The sequence below is a fragment of the Pan paniscus genome, chromosome 12 (genome assembly GCF_029289425.2).
Source record: "Pan paniscus chromosome 12, NHGRI_mPanPan1-v2.0_pri, whole genome shotgun sequence".
NCBI lineage: Eukaryota > Metazoa > Chordata > Mammalia > Primates > Hominidae > Pan > Pan paniscus.
In genome coordinates this window covers 124,911,412-124,937,385 of record NC_073261.2, presented here as the reverse complement: position 1 = coordinate 124,937,385, position 25,974 = coordinate 124,911,412, and the positions used below count along the sequence as shown (strand labels likewise).

Here is a 25,974-nt window from a genome sequence, read left to right as displayed (position 1 = left end):
AAGATGTCCCCTGGGAGTGAAACTTGGTCGGGAGGACCCTGGCAGCATCTGGTCTGTGGCTGAGGACAGCACACTAGGGCCACCAGAAGCGTCCACACCTTTTCCCAGAGGACTCCCTCCTGCTCCGGGCGGCTCCTGCTCTGGGTGCCTGCTCTCTTCTGTCCCCCACCGCTGGGAGGGACTCACAGGGGCTGGAATAGTCACATTCCTTAGGCTCACCAGAGTCTAAAGCCTCCACCTGAATCCAAGGAGCTTCCTCCAGGGAAGAGACCTCGCAGTTCTGGAATGTCCCACGGCGGGGGATGGGCAGCAGAGGCGAGCCCAGGCCAACGCCACGCCATCCACTTGCCATGCGGCCGTGAAACACAAAGTAGACGAGAACTACACAATCTCTACAGTCTGCCGAAGGCAACCCCTCTGCCCTGTGAAGTCCTCCTGGCCCCATGGTCTCCGATGGTCATGCATCTTTTCTCATGTTTATGTTTCATTTCCCCTTAGTCAGCAATGGGCTGAGACAGGAAAACATAAATAAAGAGACGAGGGGCTCAGTGTGTGGGTAACATCCTTAACTTCTTTACCAGGGGCCTAGCATGCAACACAGCCGCGGTCCACCTGGCGCTGGGCTCCACATCTAGCTCTTTTGAAATGTTTTGAAATAAGTTTGGCAAAAGAGAGAATCATCTGGGAGAGTAATCTGTGTCAGTTTGGACAAGAACAAAGGAGGATATTTAAGCACATAAAAAACACAGACAGTTCACATCAGTCCTAATTCAGCAAAACCATGATAAAAAAATTACACTGGATTAACGGAGTGCGCACACACTTCCAAATGCCAGTAATTTAAGAGCATTATTAAATGAATACTGGAACATATTAAATTTAATAGGACATCATGTTCATTTAGTCATAACTTACAATAAATTACAAGTAAAAAATCACTTTCCCCTAGAAGGCACAGGTCAGATCCTAACAGGGTATGTCCTAACTTCAGCGTTAATAACTTAGGAGTCAACTGCAGAGTCCATCAAATACAGGAAGACAGTCTTAAGAAGAAAGGGTTTTTCTTCTTTTTAAAACAATGTTTTTGAATGGGAATAACATCTCCTAATACACAGTGACCTGTGAATCTGATTCATAATCCAAGGACTGAGAAGAATCACAATGGGAAAACACTGATGAGCAATTATTTTATTTTTATTTATTATTATTTTATTGAGATGGGGTCTCTGTCACTCAGGCTGGAGTGCAGTAGCGTGATCTCGGCTCACTGCAACATCTGCCACCCAGGTTCAAGCAATTCTCCTGCTCAGCCTCCCGAGTAGCTGGGATTACAGGCGCCTGCCACCACGCCCAGCTAATTTTTGTAGTTTTTAGTAGAGGTGGAGTTTCACCATCTTGGCCAGGCTGGTCTTGAACTCCTGACCTCGTGATCCACTCACCTCAGCCTCCCAAAGTGCTGGGATTATAGGCATGAGCCACCGGGCCTGGCTGCAATTATTTCTATTTCCTTAAAATACAAAAAGCAAATAAACTGGTAGAAATAACATGAAAAAAAAGGTAGTGAGTAAAAGATGTGAATATCTAGCAAAAAGGAGAGCCGCTGAATGTCTCCACTTTGGGGAATTCTGAGTTAATGAGAACCCCACTGTGGCACCGAGTCCTGGGAAGGGGACTGGCTATGGACCAGGCAGCCCTGATCCTACCCCAGTCCTAGGCCTGGGTAGTGCTGTGGTCACTGCTTTGCCTGTAAAACTTTGCCATTTTTTCCACCCCACAGGGTCCGAGGTCTCCTAATCTACCTGGCCAGCTTCCCTTGTCTCAGGGGTGACAGCGTCCCGTTTTGCCTTTGTGGCAGAACAAGGAGAACCGCACCCACAGGTGATCAAGGCTGTGGCTCAGAAGCAGCGCCATCTGTGGCAGTCATGGGCAGGTGGCTCCACAGGCCTGGGTCTGGGCAACACAGTGAGTATGGAAGATGCTACAGGCCAAGGCTTAGGGGCTGGTGGCCCCAAGGGCCCGGATCTGCAGACACCAAGCTCTGCCTCTCTCTCTGCCCCTGATACAACAGCAGGAACCCGAAGCTGCCCAACAGCCACAGTGTCAGTTTTGGTGTTTTCTGGTGCGAACAGTGTATTTTTCTCTGCAGTCAACCCCTCTGCCAGAAAAGTACAGCTCATCTCTAAGCTGAAAATGTGCCACAGCTCAGCAAAGCTCCTCTCTTGGAAAAAAACAGGCCGGTGGAAGGGCCCTCCACCGTCCATCCACCCCTGGCTCTGCCCCCTCCCCACAACCACGCAGCCACGGGAGGCTGCAGGTTCCCATCTCGACCTTCATGGACTTGACCTTCATCTCACCTCTGCACGACACGAACAAAACTCACACACAGAGACAAATAACACACACACCACAGTTCAGGTGTTCCAGGTGCCTAGGTACACGAGCCATCCCACACAGCCTCTTCAGCTCACCTTTTCAGTTTCTCCCGGATCTCAGGGTTTTTAATCTCATTTTTCAGGTCCTCGAACGTGTGTGCGGCCGATAGATTGCAGTAGACCCTGTAGTCGTGGTAGGGTGGGATCCCGTGGTCCCGGCCCCGCTGGATGTTGATGGCCGCCAGGTCCAGAGCCACCGTGTGTGCCATGGAGAACAGCCGCTCCGTGAGCTCCGTGTTCAGCAGCTGCGAGGGCACACGCATTTTCCCCGCCACCCCGAACAGCCCCCTGAGAAGCGGATCGATGCCGCCCTCATTCACAATCCGGAAGGGAGAGAAGAAAGCTTTGTGAAGGGGGAGGTGATCTTGTGCAATGGGCTGGAAGTTCTCGTCCAGCCGGTAAAGCAGTGGGTTGACGAGCGTGTGGCCAAACCTGAAGGCCGCGGTGGCGAAGGCGTTGAAGATGCCAGCATTGATGCCGGGGTCGTAGCCGTGGTACTCTCCCAGCGTCCTCATGCCCACCTCCCCCAGGATCTTCGGGAGCCAGTGCTGGTAGGTGATGTGCTGGATCTCCGCGCCCACGATCTTCCTGGTCTCATAGTAGATGGTGTCGCCGTCCCAGTGCGGGTTCAGCTTGAGCAGCTCCGTGGCAATGCGGTTGTGCTCGCGGAACCACAGCGTGTGCATGCTGGTCAGGCCCAGCTGCTCGTTGGCGCGGTGGTCCCCGGCCAGGAAGCAGGGGATGGGGCTCTCGTTCTCGTCCCGCATGCACTCCGTGGGCGGCCCGGTGGCGAAGGGGAGCAGCGGCTTCCCGGACCGCTGCACGATGCCCTGCCGCAGCAGGCCGCGGTGGCTGGCCAGGTCGCGGATGCTGCGGGCCTCATGCTCCGTGCTCCCGTACACGTTGGATGCGTCGATGTAGGAGGTGAGCTGGTTGATCTGCTCCCGTGGGTACACGGAGTTCATGAGCAGCGAAGTCATGCCGCTGCCGCACACAGGGCTGGAGCGCACGAAGAACATGCAGCGGGCCCCGCTCCTGGCCCGGGAGTCATTGGGGGGGATCATGACAGAGAAGCAGGGAGGGTCGTTGCTGCACACGGAGCTGCAGTGCTGTCCGTCGGAGAAGCGTGCCTGGCTCAGGGCCACCACCGTGGAGTCGAGGTCGTGGTCCAGGAACTGGCCCCACTGCATCAGCATGTGGGTGAACTGCTCGTCGGGTGTGACGGTCTCCGTCCCGATCAGGGTGGTGGACACCAGGCGCGGCATGGGAAGGGTGTGCCCGTTGTACAGTCGGTGGGGGTTGATGCCCCGAGGGGTGTTGAAGCCATTCTCGTACACGGATTTCAGCAGGCGCTCGAAGGCGGTCAGCGAGGCGCCCCACATGGGGTGCTGCAGGTTGTTACAGGTGCCGTCGTGCGTCCGGTACTTCTGGTGGAAGCACATGTCCGAGCAGTTGTTCACGCGCCGGTGGGCGGTACAGCCCGACAGGTTTGCGATGAGGTTCAGGTACTGTGGAGACACCAGGTCGTTGTAGTGGTAACCTGGGACGTGGAGAAAAGCAAGACGGCACTCAATTCCCCTGGAGGATGTGTGAGGGCCCGGTACCCCTTGCCACCTCTGCCGCTGACATGGGGCTATCTACCCCCAGCTCATGAAACCTGTTGTGTGCCATGCAACGAGCGCTTCCTGCTGGAAACCTGCTCACCTCCTGTTTGGTAAAACTGCTCCTCCCCTCCTCCAGCCCCAAACACAGGTATTCTCTCCACAGCCCCAGTTTCTGGGCCCTGTCTCCCCTCCCCACTTAGCAGTCTCATGGTTTCAACCAGCAGCTCTCCTCTGGGAGACCCCTAACTGATGGAGCCCGACCCACGTTGACCAGTCCAGGCTGACACTGTTCCAACCTCACTTTAAACGCCCCGTGTAAGAGACAGTCACCACACCTCCACACGAGTGCACACCATCGGTCTCCACAGGCCGCCGAGCAGGGCATTTCCTGACACCTGTCACTGCACATCTCGGTCCACTGAGGCTTCATGCTGTTCCCTCAACGTCCAAAAGAGTGCCACTTCCTTTCACGCTGCCTCAAAATGTTCCTAGCCGCCGCGCCCTCCTCTCCATTCCTCTGGCAGAATCCTGGGACTGATTTCCATGGCACTGGCCTTCACTTCCAGAAGGGCCTCCTGCCTGGTGGAGGTCATCCACACGCCCTCCCCACAGCAAGCACATGCTCCCGTGAGCTTGGCACAGGCTCCGACTAGGTCACCTTCTTGCTCAGAGACCTTCCGTCTTTGCCCACTAGCAAATTCCAAACATGGTAGCCTGGGCCATCACTCCACAGGTGAAAGAGATCTTCCTAAGTTCAGATCCTAGTCTTCACCTTCAAGACACCTGCTCCAAGCAACAGCTACTCCACGTCCTGGGGTCAGACACACTCAGATCTCTGTGTTCGCCAAAGTGCTTCCTCCACATATTCATACATCCTAGGCCTTCACCTTCCTCAACACTCCTCCTTTCCAGGCACATGTCATGCCTGCCGAAAAGCTACACACACGCACACACTCATGCACACTTAAATGTTTTCCACTCACACATGCACACACTCACATGCAAACATGCTTACAGAGGCACACTCACACTTTCACGTGTGCACATACTCACAGAGTTCCAAGCCATCACTGCTTCTTTTTTCTAAAGTTTCTCCAGCCCATTTCTGCTTGTCAAGATCACAGGTATCACTATGGACACCTTTAAACAAGAGACAGCCCCTTTTCTGTGGGGGAGCGGTGTCCATAACACCCACACAAGAATGCAAAGAATTGGAAGTGAGGCATTTTCCAGGCTGGGGAGAATAAGTCAGAAACACACACCCTGGTGTGTTGGGTGGGAAAGGTCTGTGCAGGGAACATGAACCCCGGGCTCCCCTCAGCCCCTGGTTCTGTTCTGTCTGACTTTTCCCAGAGGCTGAAACAGTGAGCTGAAACATCTGGCCCTATTTTCACAGCTACTCTTAGGAAGTCCTACAGAATTATCAATCTTGAACATCCATAGAGCCAAGAAAGCAGAGTGCCAGGAGAAAAAGCACTTCCTCCCAAATGCCTGGCTGGGCTGTGGGGCTGGTCTCCAGGCTTTCCTCCAGAATGTTCACTTTTTCCGTGGCGTTGGCCATTGGTTCACAGGCAGACCAGACCCGCCAACCAGAGCAGGTGGCACCGACCCTGGCCCCAGTTTCCCAGGACTGGTTTGCCCACATCTGTCCTCACCCCATGCAGAGTGGTCACCCAGCCCGATGCTTGAAAATGCATCAAACCATGTTGCTTCTCTGCAGGAAACCCTAAGGTTCCCATTTCATACACAGCCAACGACATATCCTTATATTCGCTCCCAGGCCCTTTCTGGTGGAGCACAAATCTCCTTAACTTTATCAGTCCTTCCCCACCCCCTTTCCAGCCACAGTGACCACCTGCTGTTCCACTATGCCCCAACGTGCCCCACCTCCAAGACTCTGCATGTGTGGTCCCCTCAGATGCTCCAGGGAGGCCCCCTCGCCCTTGTGGGGTCCCTGCTCACGTGTCACCTTCGCCCATGGGGAACAGCACCCCATCCCAGCCAGGGCACCACCCACCTCCCGCCTGCTGTTTCTCTCTGGGTCACTCGCTGGGGCTTCTTATGTGCAGGGGCCTCTCTCTGGTTTTCCATCTGCATTTCTCTGGAAGGTCTGATCTTTGAGGGCAGAGGTTTTTATTTCTTCCGTTTGTGACTGTAGGCCCTGGCCCAGGACAATGACTGGCATAGAGGGTGTGCCCTGACAGGCAGGTGGAACGAATAAGTGAAGAAATGAGTGCCTGCATGTGCACCTAACTGCTGCTTGGGTAAACAGCAAATGTATAAAATGATTTCACATTGTTGGGGTGATTTTACTCTTTCCTTTCTGTCTTTCCCTGAGTCTAAATCTTTCTATAATTGGCATGTAATGACACACAATGGACATGCAATTCCTCATAAGGAACAGCTTCCAACAGCCTGGCTTTGAGGAGACATTTCCAGATGGCTTTATTTCTGTGGTGGCGGCAGAACCCACTTGCTGGGCTGCCACAGTAATGTTTAAAGATCTGATCCTGTAACTAAATGAAGAAAGGTAGGGAGTAGCAAGAAATTACACTTAGTAACTCCCTCTTCATTCTCTGGAGAAGAGAACATGGCCTTTCTACCAGGAGACTGGCACCAGGGACTTGGGAAGGGGCTGGGACCCATGCCTGGTACCTCTCATCCTAGTCTCCCCCTGCACCTGACAAGCAGAAAGTGCCCAATAAATACTTGTTGAAATAACAAAATGGGCTCTGATGCTTCTCCCCAAGAATGTGCCTGGGAGGTGAGGCTGGAGTTTCATCCATCGAGAAAAGCAGAAACATCCAGAGGTCTCCAACTCCAACATTTCCTGCCCTGCCCCCGCCCCCCGCCCCCAGCCACGAGAGGCCAGGAGAGGATCAGGAAGCAGGAGCTGCGGAACATACAGCTTCACATTGGCTGGTGCCCAGGCTTCAGCACCAACAGGGCTCCAAAACCTAACAGGACGGGGCTGGCTCAGAGCAACACTCTACTCCGAAGACGGGCATATATCACCCTACAGGTCTCAATTCCACGTCTCTTTCATTTAACCATTGAAGAACATTTTTTGCTCTAATCGTAAAAGTTATGCTCAATGAAAACAATTTGGAAAACTGAAAAATTATAAAGCAGTTCTTTCATCCCACAGGGACAGCTACTGTTACATTCTCCTCCGTGCTCTCTCTCTCTGTGTGTGTGTGTGTGTGTGTGTGTACAGAACCATGAGTAACCAGCTGCTGCTGAAAATGATGTTTTTACATGAGAAAGTCAGGGTCTTCTATGGGTTCATCAATAGTACTACTACCAGCAAGGACAATCATGACATGTAAAGGCATCTGTTATTTACTGGGCAACGGCAAAGTGCCAGAGCAGAGTGAGTGGGGGACATACCTCCCCCAACAGCATCTCCACACCAGCCCGAGGTGATCTCATCAGCTGGTTTCACAGACCCGGGACTCTTCCAAAACAACCCTCCTAATACGCATGGCACCGCATTCCCAGGACACAACGTCACTCAGGGAGCAAGCACGCTGCCAAGTCCTCCCTTATGGCTCATTTGTTGCAGAGGGACTGGGCTTGCATAACCCACCCTGGCCAGGATGGCATAACCCACTCAGGGCAGGTGGACCTGCTGTAGCCTGACCAGCACTCCAAGGGACTTCACGTCCCCCAGAGATTCCTATTAAACCAAAGTGAGAGTGACAGGGCTGTAGGGCTCAAGAGGAATCACAGTTTAAGGAAATAATTTCACAGTTCATAAGCACAGTGGGAAAGAAAATGCTGGAACTCTTCCCTAGGAATGTGACTTAACTGAGGCGTGTTCAACCCCGTTACTCAGGCCATGGAGGAGGAAGAAAAGGCTTTGGCACTGACTTGTTCCGTTGAGGTCGACCATCAAGCCATGCTGTACATGCTCCTGAATGAGCTGCAATGTCCGTTCAAAGATTTCTCCCGCCCGTGCCTGTTCAACTGTGTAAGGATCCCTCGGATACCGGAACAAGGCCAGCAAATCATTTGGAGAACGAGGACGGCTAACCAGAGTTTAGGGAGAAAAAAAGGAAGAATGAAACAAATTACTGAAGATAAAATTCATAGTACCCCAAAATATAATCATTGCTATTAATATTTCTACAGCTACTTTCTACAACATAATATACTATACCTTCCTCATCCGAAGTGGGAGGCAACAAAACAAAAACAAAACAAACAGACAAAAACCGGAAGACACTAAAAACAAATAATTAATTAAGTCAATAGAGAAAATCACAGATATTGCATTTCACATAAGATGCAGAAAAACTGCTTTGGAATCAGCAACGTGAACAAATACACTAATGACTTTTAAACTATTTGTTTTTGCCAAATCATTTAGTCATAAGCCAAAGGAATGAGTTGAAATTTTCAAAGAATGTTTTGGTTGTGGATCATAGCCAAATTCTATTTGAAAAGCACACATCCTTCTGTTATTTCAACCCCCAGAAAACTCAGATGCCCATGTTGTTCATGATTTTTAAATTAAACATTTTGATCATCAGATAATCAAATCAAAATTCATATATTAGAACTGCATGCATTCTTTAATCACTCCCACCTTCACCCTAAAGCTCAGTGATTTGAGGGTCAGCGTGTTTACAGCCCCATGATACCTGTCAAACAAATGTGTTCGGGTTGAGTTTATAGCTCTGTCAACAGTCGCAATTGCTTCCACGATGGAGGTAGCTACAAACGGATCTCCATTTCGACTGACGTCAGGAACTAGGAAAATACAAAGTCGCGTATTACCAGGAAAAATACTGCACAATTACTCATAAAATGATGTCTAGACACTACATCATTAGCCACAAGGCATACTTTTCTCCAAATGTTATTTCTATTTTTCAAACCCAAACTCAAATAATTTTATCACAAATTCTACTAGAAGCCGTTTCAGACAGCATGAAAATTACAGACTTTAGCTTTTGAAATCATGTTATACCTGAGAAGAAGACAGGAAGTAGTTATAATGTGAAGCATGGAAGATCTTACGCTACATGCAACAGCATGTGGGAGGTGTGGACTGAGGCCTCCCTGTGTGGCCAGCCCAGCAGACAAGATGTCTGTGGAGACACCTCAGTGTCCAGCAGATCTCGTCCATTCCTCTCATCAAAGGCCACAGCCTCCCTGGACTCCGGGATCCTAACCCACTCCCCTCTTTAAAGATCTGCTGCCTCCATGATCCCATCTTCTCACCTGTGGACTTGTATCATTACACAGGGCAACTCCCTCCTCACACACACCACACACCACACACACACAATCACATTATACACACAGGTGCACACACACCACCTACATAGAACATTATACACAGACACACACACTATACATAGCACATTACATGCACGCCACACACAGATCCACACCACACATGCACCACACACACAGCACATTATACACACATGTCACATTATACACAGAAACACATACCACACACACACATCACATTATATACACAGAAACACATACGCCACCTACACAGAACATTATATAGAGACACACCACGCCACACATAACACATCACACACGCGCCACACACAGATACATACCACACACACACCACACATATAGTACATTATACACACACAAATCACATTACACACACACACCACACACATCACATTATACACACACATCACATTGTACACACAAACACACATACACCACACACACAAATCACATTGCACAAACACACCAGAGGTATGCACCACACACTGCACATTATACACAGACACACAGACACCACACACACACATCTGCCCCTCCTGACAGCAACCTGCCCCTCCTGACAGAAACCTGTCCCCTCCTGACAGGGACCTGCCCCTCCTTACTGGGATCTGCCCCTCCTGGCAGGAACCTGCCTTCTCCTGACAGGAACCTGCCCCCTCCTGACTGAAACCTGCCCCCTCCTGACTGAAACATACCCCCTCCTGACTGAAACCTGTCCCCTCCTGACTGAAACCTGCCCCCTCCTGACTGAAACCTGCCCCCTCCTGACTGAAACATACCCCCTCCTGACTGAAACCTGTCCCCTCCTGACTGAAACCTGCCCCCTCCTGACTGAAACCTGCCCCCTCCTGACTGAAACATGCCCCCTCCTGACTGAAACATGCCCCCTTCAGACAGGGACCTACCCCCTCCTGACACATGCCACCTACACAGCACATTAAACACAGACACACGCCACACATAGGACATGACGCGCACACCACACACACACAGATTATATATGCAGATACACACAAAAATCACACATCCATCACACTACACTTAGATACACACGACAGACACATCACATTAGACACACATACACACCACACAAATACAACACACCCAGCACCTTATAAATAACACGCACATAGCCCATCAAACATATAGATACACACGACACTATACACACAGATACACACTACACATACCAACACCACAGCATACCACACATACTCATCACACTATATATAAACACACACAGACACGCCACACAACACACACAAACACACACCCCAAACACCACACAAACACACAACATACACAAACACACCAAACCAAACAAAGAAACACACACACACAGAATCACACACCTTATCTACCCCTAAAGTTACTGCCCTCTTTCTAGTTCCCTCTTGTCATTCTTTTCTGCTTAATAGTAAGTCCCTAGTTGATACTTTACCAAATAATATAAACTAATTCCAACCAACTTTTATTTTTAGTGATGAAAACAGCTCTAACCATCTCACCCAATGACATGAACCCCAATAAATCCAAAGTTGATTTCATTTTTCTTCAACATACGCAATCTTTTGACAGACGCTGACACAGCCCAACACACCCTTACAAAAAAGCTTCTTTCACTTGGCTGCTGGGACACAGCCCTCTATGGGGACCTGCCCCCTCTTGACGGAGACCTGCCCCCTCCTGACTGAAACCTGCCACTTCCTGACAGGGACCTGTCCCCTCCTGCCTGAAACCTGTCCCCTCCTGAATAAATCTGGTCCCCTCATGACAGGCACCTGCACACCCCTGATTGAAATCTGCCCCATCCCAACTGGGACCTGCCCCCCTGACAGAAACCCGCCCCCACCTGACTGAAACCTGTCCCCTCCTGACAGGGACCTGCCCCCTCAGTACTGGGATCTGTCCCCTCCTGACAGGAACCTGCCTTCTCCTGACTGAAACATGCCCCCTTTGGACAGGGACCGAAACCTGTACCCTCTTGACAGGGACTTGCCCCCTCCTGACTGAAACCTGCCCTCTCCGGACAGGGACCTACCCCCTCCTGACTGGAACCTGTCCCCTCCTGCCTCGGACCTGTCCCCTCCTGACTGGGTTCTACTCCCTCTGACTGAGAACTGCCCTCTCCTGACTAAAACCTACCCCCTGCTGACAGGGACTGACCTTGCCCCTCCTGACTGAAACTTGGCCCCTCCTGACAGGGACCCGAACTCTTTAAACTGCAACTTACCCCTCCTGACTGGGGGGGGAACCTGCCTCCTACTGACTGGAACCTGCCCCCCACCGGACTGAGATCTGCCTCCTCCTGACTGAAACCTACCACCTCCTCCTGGGACCTGCCCCCTCCTGACTGAAACTTGCTCTCTCCTGACTGGAACCTGTCACCTTCAGACTGGGAACAGCCCCCTCCTGACAGGGACCTGCCCCTCCTGACAGAAACCAGCCCCAACCTGACTGAAACCTGCCACCTCCTGACTGAGACCTGTCCTCTCCTGAAGGGGACCTGCCCTGTCCTAACTGAAACCTGCCGCCTCCTGTCAGGGACCTACCCTCTCCTGATAGGGACCTGCTGCCTCCCGACTGAAACCTGTCACCTCCTGACTAGGACGTCCCCCTCCTGACTGGGACCTGCCCTCTTGTGACAGACACCTGGCCCTCCTGCCTGAAACCTGGCTGCTGACTGAAAGCAGCTCCCTCCTAACAGGGACCTGCCCCCTACTGACAAGGAACTACCCTCTCTTGACAGCCACCTGCCCACTCCTGACAGGGACCAGCCCCTCCTGTGTGAAACCTTCCCCCTCCTGACAAGAACCTGCCCCCACCTGACAGGGACCTGCCCCCTCCTGACAAGAACGTGCCCCCTCCTGACTGAAACCTACTCCTCCTGACTGAGACCTAGTCCCTTCCTGACAGGAACCTGCCCCCTCTTGCCCCCTCCTCACTGGGACTTGCCCCCTCACTGTGATTTCCTTTCTCCTTGTCTCTTCCTCCTGAGCACTCCATTTCAGCTGTGGGCTCTCTCTCTCTCTCTCTCTCTCTCACAGTCTCTGCGTGCGTCCACTCTCAGTGTCTTTTTGCTCATTCTGCCTTGCCCGCCAGGCCTCTGAGGCTGCAGCTCCAGCACAGTGACTGGGTGTTCTGGTCCTCCACAGCATCTCCCTGTGTGGTTCCACTTCACGCTGTTGTCTTCATATTCCCAACTTTACACCATCGTCCTGACCTCTCCCTGCAGCTCACTTCATGGCTCTAACCACCCACTCCAGGCTTTTCCCTTTTCCATGCTCAAACAGGACTCCTCCATCTCTCCTTCCCCAGGCCGGTTTCTCCCCAGCTGTCTCTGGGTCTCAATGGGTGACACTGGCAGAGCCCAGCAGTCCCCCTACAGTGCAAGCCAACTACTGCCAGGCCCTCTCAGATCTGCTACTGGCCGCGAGCCCAGGGACCAGCCCCGCAGACCCCAGCTGTGGGCCCGGGTGCAGGCACTCCTTCTCCCACTTGGCCCAGCACCCTCCACTATCCTCCCCGACACCTCGCCCTGGACCCTTCATCCACAGCCCAAGCCAAATCTTAGGAAAGCAGACTGGCTCACGGTGCTCCTCTGCTGGGAACTTCCTCATGGCGTCCCGGTATGTCTGCAAGGACAGTCGAGCTCTGCAGCCCAGTTAGCACCAGGACCCCCAGGACTGCCCCAGCCCTGTGCTCCCCCGGCATCGGGCTCATTCTGACCCCAGGACCCCACCCCTCTACTCTCCCAGACCAGGCTGCCCCTGCCACCCCCCATCTCCCCGTGGCTCCCTCTGCTCAGAATTCAATACGCAGGCGAGTGCTGACCACCTCTGCTTCCCCCTCCGGCCCATGCCTTGCCCTGCGGTTCCTCACGGACTCCTCACCATCTGAGCATGACTGCTCATCTCACTGCTTCTTACTCATCTCTCCACCAGGATCTAACTCCATGAAGCCGAGTGCCTGGCACACCTGGCTCAGCACTGAGGACAGAGTCCAGCCCACGAAGGCATTTGCTGAACGAACGACCAAGTGGCGGCGACTATTGGTGATAACTGGGCCAACCCGAGGGCCCTTCTGAACCATCTTCTTACAACATGTGCTCACACCGGACTATGGATGGACATCTCCAGCCTGATTTATTTCACCGCTAACAGACATCACAGGCATGTGGATTAAGTGAGCTCACTGGCTATTTTGCATATGTGAGGTATGTATACATGGACAACTCAAATGGCTGAAAAGAATTTCAGCTAGGCAGAAACCTTACTTTTTGGTGTGTATCTCAGAGCCCAAATTTACTAATTTTTGGAATGCAATATTTTTATGCCAATAGGTAGATAAATGAGACATACAATTTTATATAATTTTATGACTAACATTTCATTCTTATTAATGGTTTAAGTTGAATTTGTTTTTCTATAAGCAATGATCACAGAAAAATAATCCAAAAGCATTTCTTTATCTACCTTTTTATAAAAGGAAAAGGAATCCAACCATAATATTAATGATGGTATTTTTGGGGGATGGAATTACGGGTGGACGATTAAATTTCAGATGTAATTAATTCATGTTAAGGTAGCATTTTTCAAGCAAAAAACAAATATTAATTTAAAATAATCTACTGGTTTTTAAGTTTCATCAACTTAATTTTACACTTAATTTTACATCAACTTTACATTTCACACTCTACATATAATGGGAACATAAGGTCACTTAAGACTTTTCCTAAATAATTCTTAAAAGTCTTTGAGGAATTCCATTACGGTTCACATTTATGTCTGCCATGTTCATGGCACTGAGTGGGGGTCACTCTTCCTGTCTGTTAACAAGTCCCATGGAGAAGGCGGATCAGTCACAATGAGAGTGGAAAAGGCAAAAATAGAGTCACAGTGGAGGCCCGGGGGAAGGCCAGCGCCTGCGGGGAGTGGGGTGATGGCCAGAGGGTCCTTTACCCCGTGAAGGGGGGTTTGTGCGCGTCCTCAGAGTGTTGTTAACTCTAGGGGGACAGAGCTGGAGTGGGGAACACACCACTGATGAGGCGCAGGTTTGGGTCACACCGTGAAGACTCCATGCAAAGCTAAAGGGTGTGAGTGTCACCCTGGTGGCCACAGGAGACATGGAGAAGGGTCAGGGACACATCATGGGCATCATGGGGTCTGTGGGTTGAGAAAGAGGGGCCAGAGTGACCCGGGCCTCTGTTACAAGAACCCGGACAAGATGCCAAGGGCCTCGGGGTGAGTGGGATGGAAGTGGTGGGGGACCAGGATGCAAACAGACAGATGCAGGCATGGAGTCAGGACGGCTCTAGGACCACCGACTGGGTCTATGTAAGGCTGCCTACGAGCACCTAGAGGTTCCCACTGAAAGATGCTTCCAGAGCATTCCTGGCCAAAGCCCGAGGAGAGAGAAACCGCAGCTAAGGAATCAGAATCTCTTCAAGCAACCACATTTGCCAAATTGTAACTGTAAATTACACCTGGTCATTTCTGGACAGATGTGGACGACCCCGGAGCAAAGCTCTGCCCAGTGGACGGGCTGCAGGGTAAGACATTGCCCAGTGGACAGGCTGCAGGACAAAGCTCTGCCCCGTGGATGGGCAGCAGGGCCTCCAGGTGCCTGTGTGGAGGGGAGGGGCTGTTGAGCAGCCCGGCCATGCATCAGGAGAGTGTCCCCACCTGGGAATCAAGGGTGCTTTGTCTTCTGAATAATTCTGAACAGCCTAAGTCAACTGGCCTGGGACCACACTAGGGACCTGCGGGCTTTCTTTGTGGATACCATGTGGGTAGATGTGGGCATGTGGCATCTTACCGTTCACACTGAGCACCATGCTCACCGAGGCCGACCCAATGGTGTTCCGGGCCACACACTCATAGCGACCTGCGTCTGCAGGGCCAACGTCATTGATGGTCAAGAATCCTTCAGGGCTGATGTGAAATTTTCCACTTTCTGTCACCTGAACCCCATCCTGGAGCAAAACAGAATGAAAACAGTATTAGAAATAAGACTAAGAAGCAGAAGTTATCTGACCTAGGGTTGGGGGAGGGGAGCCATTTGTTAGGATTTGCAAATGGAGAAGCTCCCAGGCTGCACTCAGATCCATCCAGGCCTGGAAAGGGAAGGAGATGTGGTCAGTTCTCCCAATGCCAAGCTGGCGAGATAAACTCTTCCCACATCTCATTCTTTGGGAGAACAGAGCTTGACAGCTTGAGGCAAGGATGATTTTCCACAATGAGGAGAAGAGGCACCAATGATGGCTCCCTTAGACACCCGCTATGGTGGGGGGCCCTACAAAGAGACCTAGGAATGTCTCAGAAAGAGAGGGCACTGGCGCCGAGGGCAAAGAAGGATTCAGACGCAGACACAGAGGGACAGGTGACCTCCCAGCTGAGGCAGGAACAAGAGCAGATGCCTGGGGTGTGTGTGACGAGGAAGAAAAGGACACAGAGATTCACAGGGCAGTGCAGGGATGCAGGTGGAGGACGGGACCATCTCCGCTGAGCACTCTCCTTCCACGGGGACCAGTGTGGCCGGCCCTGTGCTCCCGGGAGGGAATTCACAGAAACACGGGTCATGGTGTGTGAGTGCTACCCACATTTTCCTACTGAGCTTAATAAAAACAGCAAAAAAATGAAATAACGATGAAAATCCTTCCTTATTGATCATGAGACCATAGTTCTATAAGAGGGGTTTTCTTTGCTTTTGTTATTGAAAAGATCAAAAAAATGGAATGCTCCAAGTTTGTTTTGTTCTTATTAGTAAGGATGCCCTGAGTATTTTTACCTCAAGGCTTAAGATCTGAATGTTTTTCTTTCTGCTACAGAAAGTCTATAGAGGAAGTGGGCAGGCAGCAGCTGTCCAGCCCATCACACCCCACAGCAGAGGGGAGGCTGGGGCGTTGGCACTGGCCTGCCTACCTTGCTCCAGGTAGTGGGTGGTGTGGGTGCCAGCCCGTCTACCTTGTATCTGGGTGGTGGCTGGCTCGGGCACCAGCCCGCCTACCTTGTTCCAGGTGATGGCTGGCTCGGGCTCGCCCTGGGAGCTGCACGGGAGCTGCACATTGGCGCCCACCTCCACTGTTGTGTCGCTGGGAATGCTGGCAAACACTGGGGTGACTGGAAGGCAGATGTACAGAATCCAGGAGAACGAGTCAATTACATCAAAAAACTTCAGAAGAACAAAATCCCCTGCCCTCCATCAGGCCCACCCAGGGATGCTGGGAGCTTGCAGTCAGTTTCAGAATGGGCCCTTTCTCTGCCTCCCAGCAGCCTCTGCACAGGTCAGGGGAGCCTGAAAGGTCCCAGGAAAGATCCGCCCACCTCCCCGCCTCTCAGGGCAAGGAGAGCGAAGCGTAACCAGTGTCTTCCCTGCTCAGAGACAGACAGCCGCAGGGTCCAAGATGGGCTGGCTGCCATGTCCTCCAGCCCCCAGTCCCTCACCGATGGTGGGGCAGTCTCAGGCATATGCTGTGCCGCAAGGCCCACAGAGGACAACAAGCTCTGGGGAGAGCCCGACTCTCGGAGAAGGAAACAGAGGGGAGCTTCCTCCTCTGAAAGAGCAGGAGCGTGGCTGAGTGCTGGGATCTGGGGAGCCGTTCAGGAATCCCACCCCCGCATTCTCTACACAGGCACCCAGAGTCCTGCTAGGTCAGGGACGCAAAGGGCAAACCCAAGAAGCACAGAGCCAATCCGGCGGGCCGGTCATCAACAGCCTACTGATAACAGGCAGAGGGAAGCCCCTTCTAGAGGTCTGCATAGTCTCAGGACATCCCCAAAGGGATGCAAGGAAATCCAGCCCTATCCTCCCTGCACGACATCTCTGCCCCACTCCCCATGGTCCCCATGACAAGCTCAGGGTCTGTGGCAACCTGGATTACTCAGCTCTGGGGGCCACTCATGCTAACACTGGAGTTAGCACAGGGCGCCTGCAACACGGGGGCTGGGTCAGGGGCCTTCGCTCTTGCAGAGGCCACAATCAGTGCTACGCTGACTATCAGGAGGGATATGAGGTTGCGGGGATTCTTCTCATTGGAGAGAACAGGCAAAGGCGACATCCAAAAGGAACAAGACGAAGACCAGAGTCCAAGGATGAGCGGGCAGACGGGAAAGAAACTGGATTTGGCCTCATGATACAACATCTGGGGTCTGTGCCTTGGGAGCTGACTTGATTAGACTGTGTTACTTAAGTAACCACCCCAGAAAGGGCAGTTAGAAACAACCCTTTTCTAAAATAATCTTAATTAACCAAGGGAAAAAACCTGATAGATTTTACTTTAACAAGTCACTCTTATCCAAGTTCAAAACAACCATCACTGAAAAATAAGCAAATGTTTTCACCTGCTAAAGGGACAGAGATTGAATGAGCTACTATGCAGACACCCTGGGGGCACAAGCACAATGACGGTGCATAAAATGCAGAGAGAAGAGCCAACGCTTTATAACGAAGAGTAACACTAATGTCAGCTGCAGAATTCTGTGTTTCCTGATAACCGATCTGAGAAAATCAATTCAGTCCACAACCTCCTGGCACCTACCTCTGGGCTGCACAGTCAGGTGGGCCACGACCTTCTGGGAGCCGATGATGTTGACAGCCTGGCATTCGTACTGGCCCTGGTCGTGGAGGGCAACTCCAGAGATTCTAAGTGTTCCCGATGACAGGACCAGGTGCCGCCGGTCCACGGAGAGCTGGCTCCCTGCAAGGGCATGGGCCTGTTACACTGGACACTCGGACGTATGGAGAACTCCTGCTCTCAGACTGACAGCGTGACCACAGAAGCTTGTCTCCACCTGGGTCGGGGCGCCGGATAATTTGGCCTGGCCCTGCATAAGCAAATCTTTGCCTCCCCAGCAGACACCATGGTGACACCTGAACGTCCCTGCACCCGTAACTCAGACAGAGGGGTTGACAGTGGCAGAGAACAGAGGGAAAAGCACTACACAGGGGGCCAGGAGGACATGGGGACTCGGGGAGTCAGAGCGGGATGGATGGCCAGCTGGGAGAACCAGGGAGAGGATTGAGTGCTGGAGATGACGAAGAGCCAAGCGAGGCCCCAGCAAGTTCCTTTCCGGGATAAACCTCTCCTGTTCTTGCCCATAACTGCCTGAGAAAAGGGAAATCCAGGGCGTGTGATGCAGGCACAAGCCTCCTCCCCAAAGACTTTCAGGAGCCCTGGGTGGGGCCCCTCAGAGGGCGGAAGGGATGGGCTGGCCATTTGGTGCAAGCTGGAGTGGCCAGGATGTCTCGGGGTCACTGCTTGCATCCCAGGACAGGAACCAGGAGGTCTGCGTAGCTCCTTCTCCAGCAGTTTCAGCTCCTGCCCTCAACCCAACCCCCATCCAGGCTGTGCCTTTATGCAGTAACATGCCCAGCGACTTTCCCATTGAAGGAAGAGGGCTAGGACTGTAGGCAAAGAATGTGATGAAAGGTCATGATGCCGAATGGGGAGGTGACAGTGAGGGCTCTGGGAAGCAAAGTCAGAGCAAAAGCTGTTCGTCTGTTTCAATATATTCCTTGACTGTTTCCAGAAAATTCTATCCTCCATGCAAATAGATTCCTTCAAGAGCCTGCTTAAAAGCACATCCTAGAGACTATCTGAAACAAGGCAGGTGTGAGGGAGTCAAAGGCAGGAACCCCAGGTCTCTTCCGCAATGACAGAGCTTCTCAGAGTTTCCTGCCATGATGTCCATGAGGGACGGCCATGCATGGACAGGAAGCCGCGGGGGGTGTGCAGACACCTCTGCGCTTCCCAGTGCCTTGGTCCTGTGGAATCCAGTCCCAGCTCAGCCCTGTCCAGAACACGCTGGGGTTGCCTGGGCACAGTGGAAATGTGTGCTTCCTGTGTCTGTGGCCGCGGAGGGAGCAGGCAAAGGGCCGGGGCCTGGGTCTTACCTCCCTTGGTCCAGGCGATGACGGGCGGCGGGTTGCCCTTGGCTTCACACTGGAAATCCACAGTCTGGCCCTCAATAACGACTCTGTCCTGAGGCGTCACAGTGAACTGAGGAAGAGCTTCCGGAGAGAAAGCATTCGAAACAGGACATGTAAAAAACAGCCTGGGGTAAAAACGCCACCAAGAAAATGACCACAGTCTTGGCAGACATCTGACCATTAGGAGCAATGTCCACAACGAAGAGTCAGAAAGAGGCAGAGGGCACAGGAGAAGATGGGAGCAGAACAGAAAGAAGATGAAGGATGGGTGTGTTCTCAGCATCACCCTGGAAAGCACACAAAGACCGTTCAAGCACACCGCCAGCTGCAATGCACACGGGGCACGGATGAGGCCACACTGCAGCTCGTGGACACCAGGCCGACTTACAACAATTCCTCTCAATCCTCACCCTAAACTAATATTTGCAAATGCTTAAAAAATGCCATCTGGTATAGCTGTGTATGATGATAGTGGTTATTATCCCTGGATGAAAAACATAACTTACAGAATAGTATTGTCTGGTATGATTCCATTTTTATAAAAGTAACAGCCACAAAAAAAGTAAATCCATGTAACACAGTTGCACTGCTGTGCGTGCAGATTCTCGACAGATTGCCAGTGAGACAGGAAAGGGCTGAAGAGAGGCTGGCAGAAGGAAATGATTTATCTTTTGCACTTCCGTATTGTTTGAATGTTTTCCAACAAAGTCCCACTTCACAAGAATAACTCATTTTACAGTCAATTAAGCAATGTAGAAATCCATGGCAGATGGCGTAAAACGATGAATACTCCCAGATTACATCCAAAACTGATCTTAGGGAAGGATTCAAAGCTGTCTGCAAGGTGTATCAACCACCTTACTGCACATGTGCATGCATGTGTGCACACCCACACACACACACTCTCTCTCTCACTTATTTGACAGACACTCCTGCTGGCCAGGTGCTGGAGGTACAGAGACACGACAGCCAGCACACAGAGCCCATACTACAGAGCCTTCTGTTCCAAAAATCTACAAACTGCAATCGTCTGTATTTAGTCCAAGGGGGGTGTAATGGATAAAAATAAACCGAGTGAAGTGGACAGGGCAGAAGATTCTATGGAGCGTCCGTGGGTACGGCAGCGCGAGCTGGTGGAGGGGTGAGGATGGGGCTGAGCCCTGGCTCTGGCACAGAGGATGGATACCCACCCTGGACGATGATGAACGCGGTGGCATGGACGCTGTCAATGTTGTTGGTCGCAGAGCACGCATACTCTCCGCTGTCCTCCTGGACGACGTTCTGTATGTAAAGCCCGCCAGAAGGTGTGATGTTCACTCGCGGGTCAACTGGCAAGGGTGTGCGGTCACCTCTCGCCCAGGAGATCTGCGGCGGGGGGTGGCCTGTGGCGCTGCACTCCAGCGTGACGCTCTCCCCAACCAGCACCTCTGTATTCTGTGGCTGGATTACAAAAGTGGGTCGAGCTGTCACAATTAAACAGAAATTCTCAATTAATTTCTCCCGGTTTGACATGGTTTTTGCTTGATTTTTCCTATGTCAGGCTATTGATTCTATTTACCACCGAAACAGGCAAAACAAACACAATGTAACTGCATATTTTCTTTTTAAAGAAATGTGCAGACAATAAAAATGGTTCACAGCCTCGGGTCAAACAAAATGCAGGCCACGTGAGAAAAGTGAGCAACCATGATCGGTTAGGAAGAGCTAATTAGGAAGCGCTTTTTCTTAAAACATGTGCCGAACTCCATGGAGGTTTCTTATTTCTAAATAAAATACATTATGTCAATCTTGTTAGACCTTGCTAGTAGTTCTTATTGGCACAAATTATTGTTAGGGAAGTATATTTAGAGTATACAAAATATCAAATTTACTCACAAAAAATGCAAATTAAAAGTAAGCAAGAAATAATATTTTTCAAATTTAAATCCAGAAAAAAGTCCATACAATTATGAATGTGTTTCATGTGTGAGTTTGTGTGGAAACAGAACTCTCCCACGCTGGCAGTGGGAGCACACCCTGGCCCAGCCCACCTGCAGGGACGTGGCCGTGCATACTGACACTGAAGATGTGCACACTCTATTGCCCAGAAATGACCCTGCCAAACAAAAGCCAGCAGAAGACAAGAAATAACTAAGATTAGAGCATAACTGAAGGAGACAGAGACACGAAAAACCCTTCAAACAAAAATGAATCCAGGAGCTGGATTAATTTGACAAGATTAACAAAATACATATTTTGTTAATCGGTTTGACAAATGGATTAGATAGACTGCTAGCCAGACTAATAAAGAAAGAGAGAAGAATCAAATAGGATAAAAAATGATAAAGGGGATATCACCCCTGATCCCAAAGAAATACAAACTACCATCAAAGAATACTACAAACACTTCTACACAAATGAACTAGAAAATCTGGAAGAAAGGGGTAAATTCCTGGACATATACACCCTCCTAAGAGGGTATTCAAATAGGAAGAGAGGAAGTCAAATTGTCTCTGTTTGCAGACGACATGATTGCATATTTAGAAAACCCCAACATCTCAGCCCCAAAACTCCTTAAGCTTATAAACAACTTCAGCAAAGTCTCAGGGCACAAAATCAATGTGCAAAAATCACAAGCATTCCTATATACCAATAATAGACAACCAGAGAGCCAAATCATGAGTGAACTCCCATTCATGATTGCTACAAAGAAAATAAAATACCTAGGAATACAACTTACACGGGACTTGAAGGACCTCTTTAAGGAGAACTACAAACCACTGCTCAAGGAAATCAGAGAGGATACAAACAAATGGAAAAACATTCCATGCTCATGGACAGGAAGAATCAATATTGTGAAAATGGCCATACTGCCCAAAGTAATTTATAGATTCAATGCTATTCCCATCAAGCTACCATTGACTTTCTTCACAGAGCTAGAAAAAACTACTTTAAATTTCATATGGACCAAAAAGCAGCCCGTATAGCCAAGACAATCTTAAGCAAAAAGAACAAAGCCGGAGGCATCACACTACCTAACTTCAAACTATACTACAAGGCTACAGGAACCAAAACAACATGATAGTGGTACCGAAACAGAGATATAGACAATAGAACAGAACAGAGCCCTCAGAAATAACACCACACATCTACAACCATCTGATCTTTGACAAACCTGACAAAAACAAGCAATGGGGAAAGGATTCCCTATTTAATACATGGTGCTGGGAAAACTGGCTAGCCATATGTAGAAAGCTGAAACTGGATCCCTTCCTTACACCTTATACAAAAATTAACTCAAAGATGGATTAAAGACTTAAACATAAAACCTGAAACCATAAAAACCCTAGAAGAAAACCTAGGCAATAACATTCAGGACACAGGCATGGGCAAAGACTTTGTGACTAAAACACCAAAAGCAATTGCAACAAAAGCCAAAAGTGACAAATGGAATCTAATTACACTAAAGAGCTTCTGCACAAGAAAAGAAACTATCGTCAGAGTGAACAGGCAACCTATAGAATGGGAGAAAATTTTTGCAATCTATCCATCTGACAAAAGGTTAATATTCAGAATCTACAAAGAATTTAAACAAATTTACAAGAAAAAAAACAACCCCATCTAAAAGTGGGTTAAGGATATGAACAGACACTTCTCAAAAGAAATTTATGTGGCCAACAAACATATGAAAAAAAAGCTCATCATCACTGGTCATTAGAGAAATGGAAATCAAAACCACAATGAGATACCATCTCATGCCAGTTAGAATGGCAATCATTAAAGAGTCTGGAAACAACAGATGCTGGCGAGGATGCAGAGAAATAGGAACACTTTTACACTGTTGATGGGACTGTAAACTAGTTTAACCATTGTGGAAGACAGCATGGCGATTCCTCAAGGATCTAGAACTAGAAATACCATTTGACCCAGCAATCCCATTATTGGGTATATACCCGAAGGATTATAAGTCATACTACTATAAAGACACATGCACACGTTATGTTTATTGCAGCACTACTCACAATAGCAAAGACTTGGAACCAACCCAAATGCCCATCAATGATAGACTGGATAAAGAAAACGTAGCACATACACACCATGGAATACTATGCAGCCATAAAAAAGAATGAGTTCATGTCCTTTGCAGGAACATGGAAAAAGGTGGAAACCATCATCCTCAGCAAACTAACACAGGGACAGAAAACCAAACACCGCATGTTCTCATTCATAAGTGGGAGTTGAACAGTGAGAACACATGGACACAGGGAGTGGAACATCAAACACCAGGGCCTGTCGGGGGGTTGGGGGAAAGGGGACAGAGAGCATTAGGACAAATATCTAATGCCTGTGGGGCTTAAAACCTAGATGACAGGTTGATAGGTGGCAGCAAACTACCATGGCACATGTATACCTATGTAACATATGTGCACATTCAGCACATATATCCCAGAACTTAAAGTAAAATTTAAAAATATATATATTCTGCTAGAAACTTAATCCACAGATATTTTTACAAGCACATAAAATGTCATATGTCCAAATAAATTTTTGTTTGGGCCAGACATGGTGGCTCATGCCTGTAATCCCAGCTCTTTGAGAGGCCGAGGTGGGCAATCGCCTGATGTCAGGAATTCGAGACCAGCCTGGCCAACATGGCGAAACCCTGCCTCTACTAAAAATACAAAAATTAGCCAGTATGGTGGTGCACACCTGTAGTCCCAGCTACTCGGCAGGCTGAGGCAGGAGAATCACTTGAATCAGGGAGTCAGAGGTTGCAGTGAGCTGAGATCTTACCACTGCACTCCAGCCTGGGCAACAGCGAGACTCTGTCTAAATAAATAAATAAATAATTTTTGTTTGTTTTCCTTTTGCCCTGTTGTTTCTTCAGGTCAACCATCCTTATCTGCCATGCTAAAATTCAGAAAGCTCCAAAAATCATTATTTTTTCATAACTTATTTGTTTGCAAAACTGGATCTATCTAGCATAAGACTACTTATAGTCTTTATTCTACTTTCTGTGAATATCCATACAGTTTGCTATAGGATATTAATACATTGATTACAGGGTACTATCCCAGACTCTGCTGACAGTCTAAACTGGTATGTGGATTTTACACTATGCTACCCTTCTAAAAATTTCCCCAAGTTTCTGGATATCAAAAGACATCTGGCCCAAAGGCTTTTGAATAAATAACACACAACTGTGATAGCTAAAGATTTGGAAAAAAATCTAAACTCACTCCAAAAGAGAACTTGTTAAATAAATTATGGTGCATTTAGATCATGGAATTCTATGCAGCTATACAAAGAGAGTAAGAAAACTCATGTATTAAAAGTGAAAGACTAGAAAGATTTCTAAGATACCATCTAAGAAAAATCACTTGCCTCAAATATGCTTCCTTTTTTTTGTATATAGATAGGGAAGAAACTACTAAGCATTTTGGGAAGAGGGGAAGGGAATAGGAATTGAGCGGATGACGAAAAGAGCCAGGAGGAAGACTTTCTACCTTTTTTATATATGTTAATATGTAAGCTGTGTTAATCAAATATTTAAGTATAAATTATAAAAAATACAGAAATGACATTTAATATTAGTATTTCTATCAGAATAACAAACTGGAAACCATGAAGCTACTCACAGAAGTACGAACACCAAAGTCAAAGTCGGCCTTGAGGGCATTTGCAGACCCTTATAACTTAAATTTAGCCTTAAGAGCCTCATGTGATACAGAAGACAAGACACAGATCAACACAGGCCCACGAAGAGAAGTCCAACAGAAAACTGAACAGCAGCTGCATCCCCACAGTGCTGTGCCCTCGGCATGAGAAAGAACTAACTTCAAAACCTGCCTGCCCCACCCAGGGAACGATGCCCAGTAGAAGAGAGAAATGAATCCCATTTAAGTGTTGTTCACCAAAATCCGGTCCTCACGTGAACTTGCTGCCCAACTCCCCCCACATCAGGCAGAAGGAAGGTGATCCCCGACAGAAGAGCTGAGATAAACAAAGGAATGACAAAGGAAGTGGGAACCACATGGATGCATCCAGACAAACACTGGGAGAACAAAATAATAATGTTTATAGGTTAAAAAAAAAAACACAGAACCAAGCACATCAACTCAGAGGGATGAACGCACGTTAGAGGGGAAGGTTATACTAACTTTAGGCTTTGGCAATTTAAGAATGCATTTAAAATTTTCTAGGCTAACCATTAAAAGAACAGAAATGGGCATATAGTGTCCAAACCAGTAGTGGGGAGCAAATAGGAAAAATAATTATTTCCAACTAAAGCAAGAAACATAGAAAAGTTTGGACAAACAGTTCAGAATAAGAGCTAGAATTTATAAATCTCATATTGTTAACTACAATAAACATATTTAAATGGATTAACTTTAAGAAAAACTTAGGATTTTTTTTTAAATTTCTAGCTCTATGTTATTTATATTAAACATCTCAAATATATGTACATGGAAAGGCTCGGAGAAAAATGGTGGGAAAAGACACACCTGCCAATACGAATCAAGTAGAGGCTGCTGTATTTATCTTACAACAAATTTACCTTGAAGCAAAAAGCACTGATAGAGATAGAAGTGTTACTGATCAAAAATGTAATTCATCAGAAAGATAAAAATTGCAAACTTTTTATATGCTCCTAATCACAGAGCTTCAGGATACTGGGTGCGATATGCCCCTTTGTGTCTCACAGAGACCTACACGTCACTCTATTCCTGTTACTATACATTATTACCATAGTCTGTGACAGC

General features: G+C 49.1%; 1 protein-coding gene across 2 annotated transcripts in view; it reads right to left on the bottom strand.

Moving 5' to 3' along the window:
* Positions 1-25,974, bottom strand: part of PXDN (peroxidasin) — a 115,423-nt gene that overhangs the window by 13,520 nt on the left and 75,929 nt on the right. For both annotated transcript variants that reach the window (XM_008959512.5, XM_003807406.6), the window contains 8 exons: positions 20,422-20,694; positions 19,196-19,312; positions 17,841-17,999; positions 16,310-16,422; positions 15,119-15,275; positions 8,683-8,791; positions 7,910-8,067; positions 2,469-3,972 (listed from right to left, as the gene is read on the bottom strand). In XM_008959512.5, the coding sequence (XP_008957760.3) occupies positions 2,469-3,972; positions 7,910-8,067; positions 8,683-8,791; positions 15,119-15,275; positions 16,310-16,422; positions 17,841-17,999; positions 19,196-19,312; positions 20,422-20,694 (2,590 nt within the window). The remainder of the gene's footprint in view (positions 1-2,468; positions 3,973-7,909; positions 8,068-8,682; positions 8,792-15,118; positions 15,276-16,309; positions 16,423-17,840; positions 18,000-19,195; positions 19,313-20,421; positions 20,695-25,974) is intronic.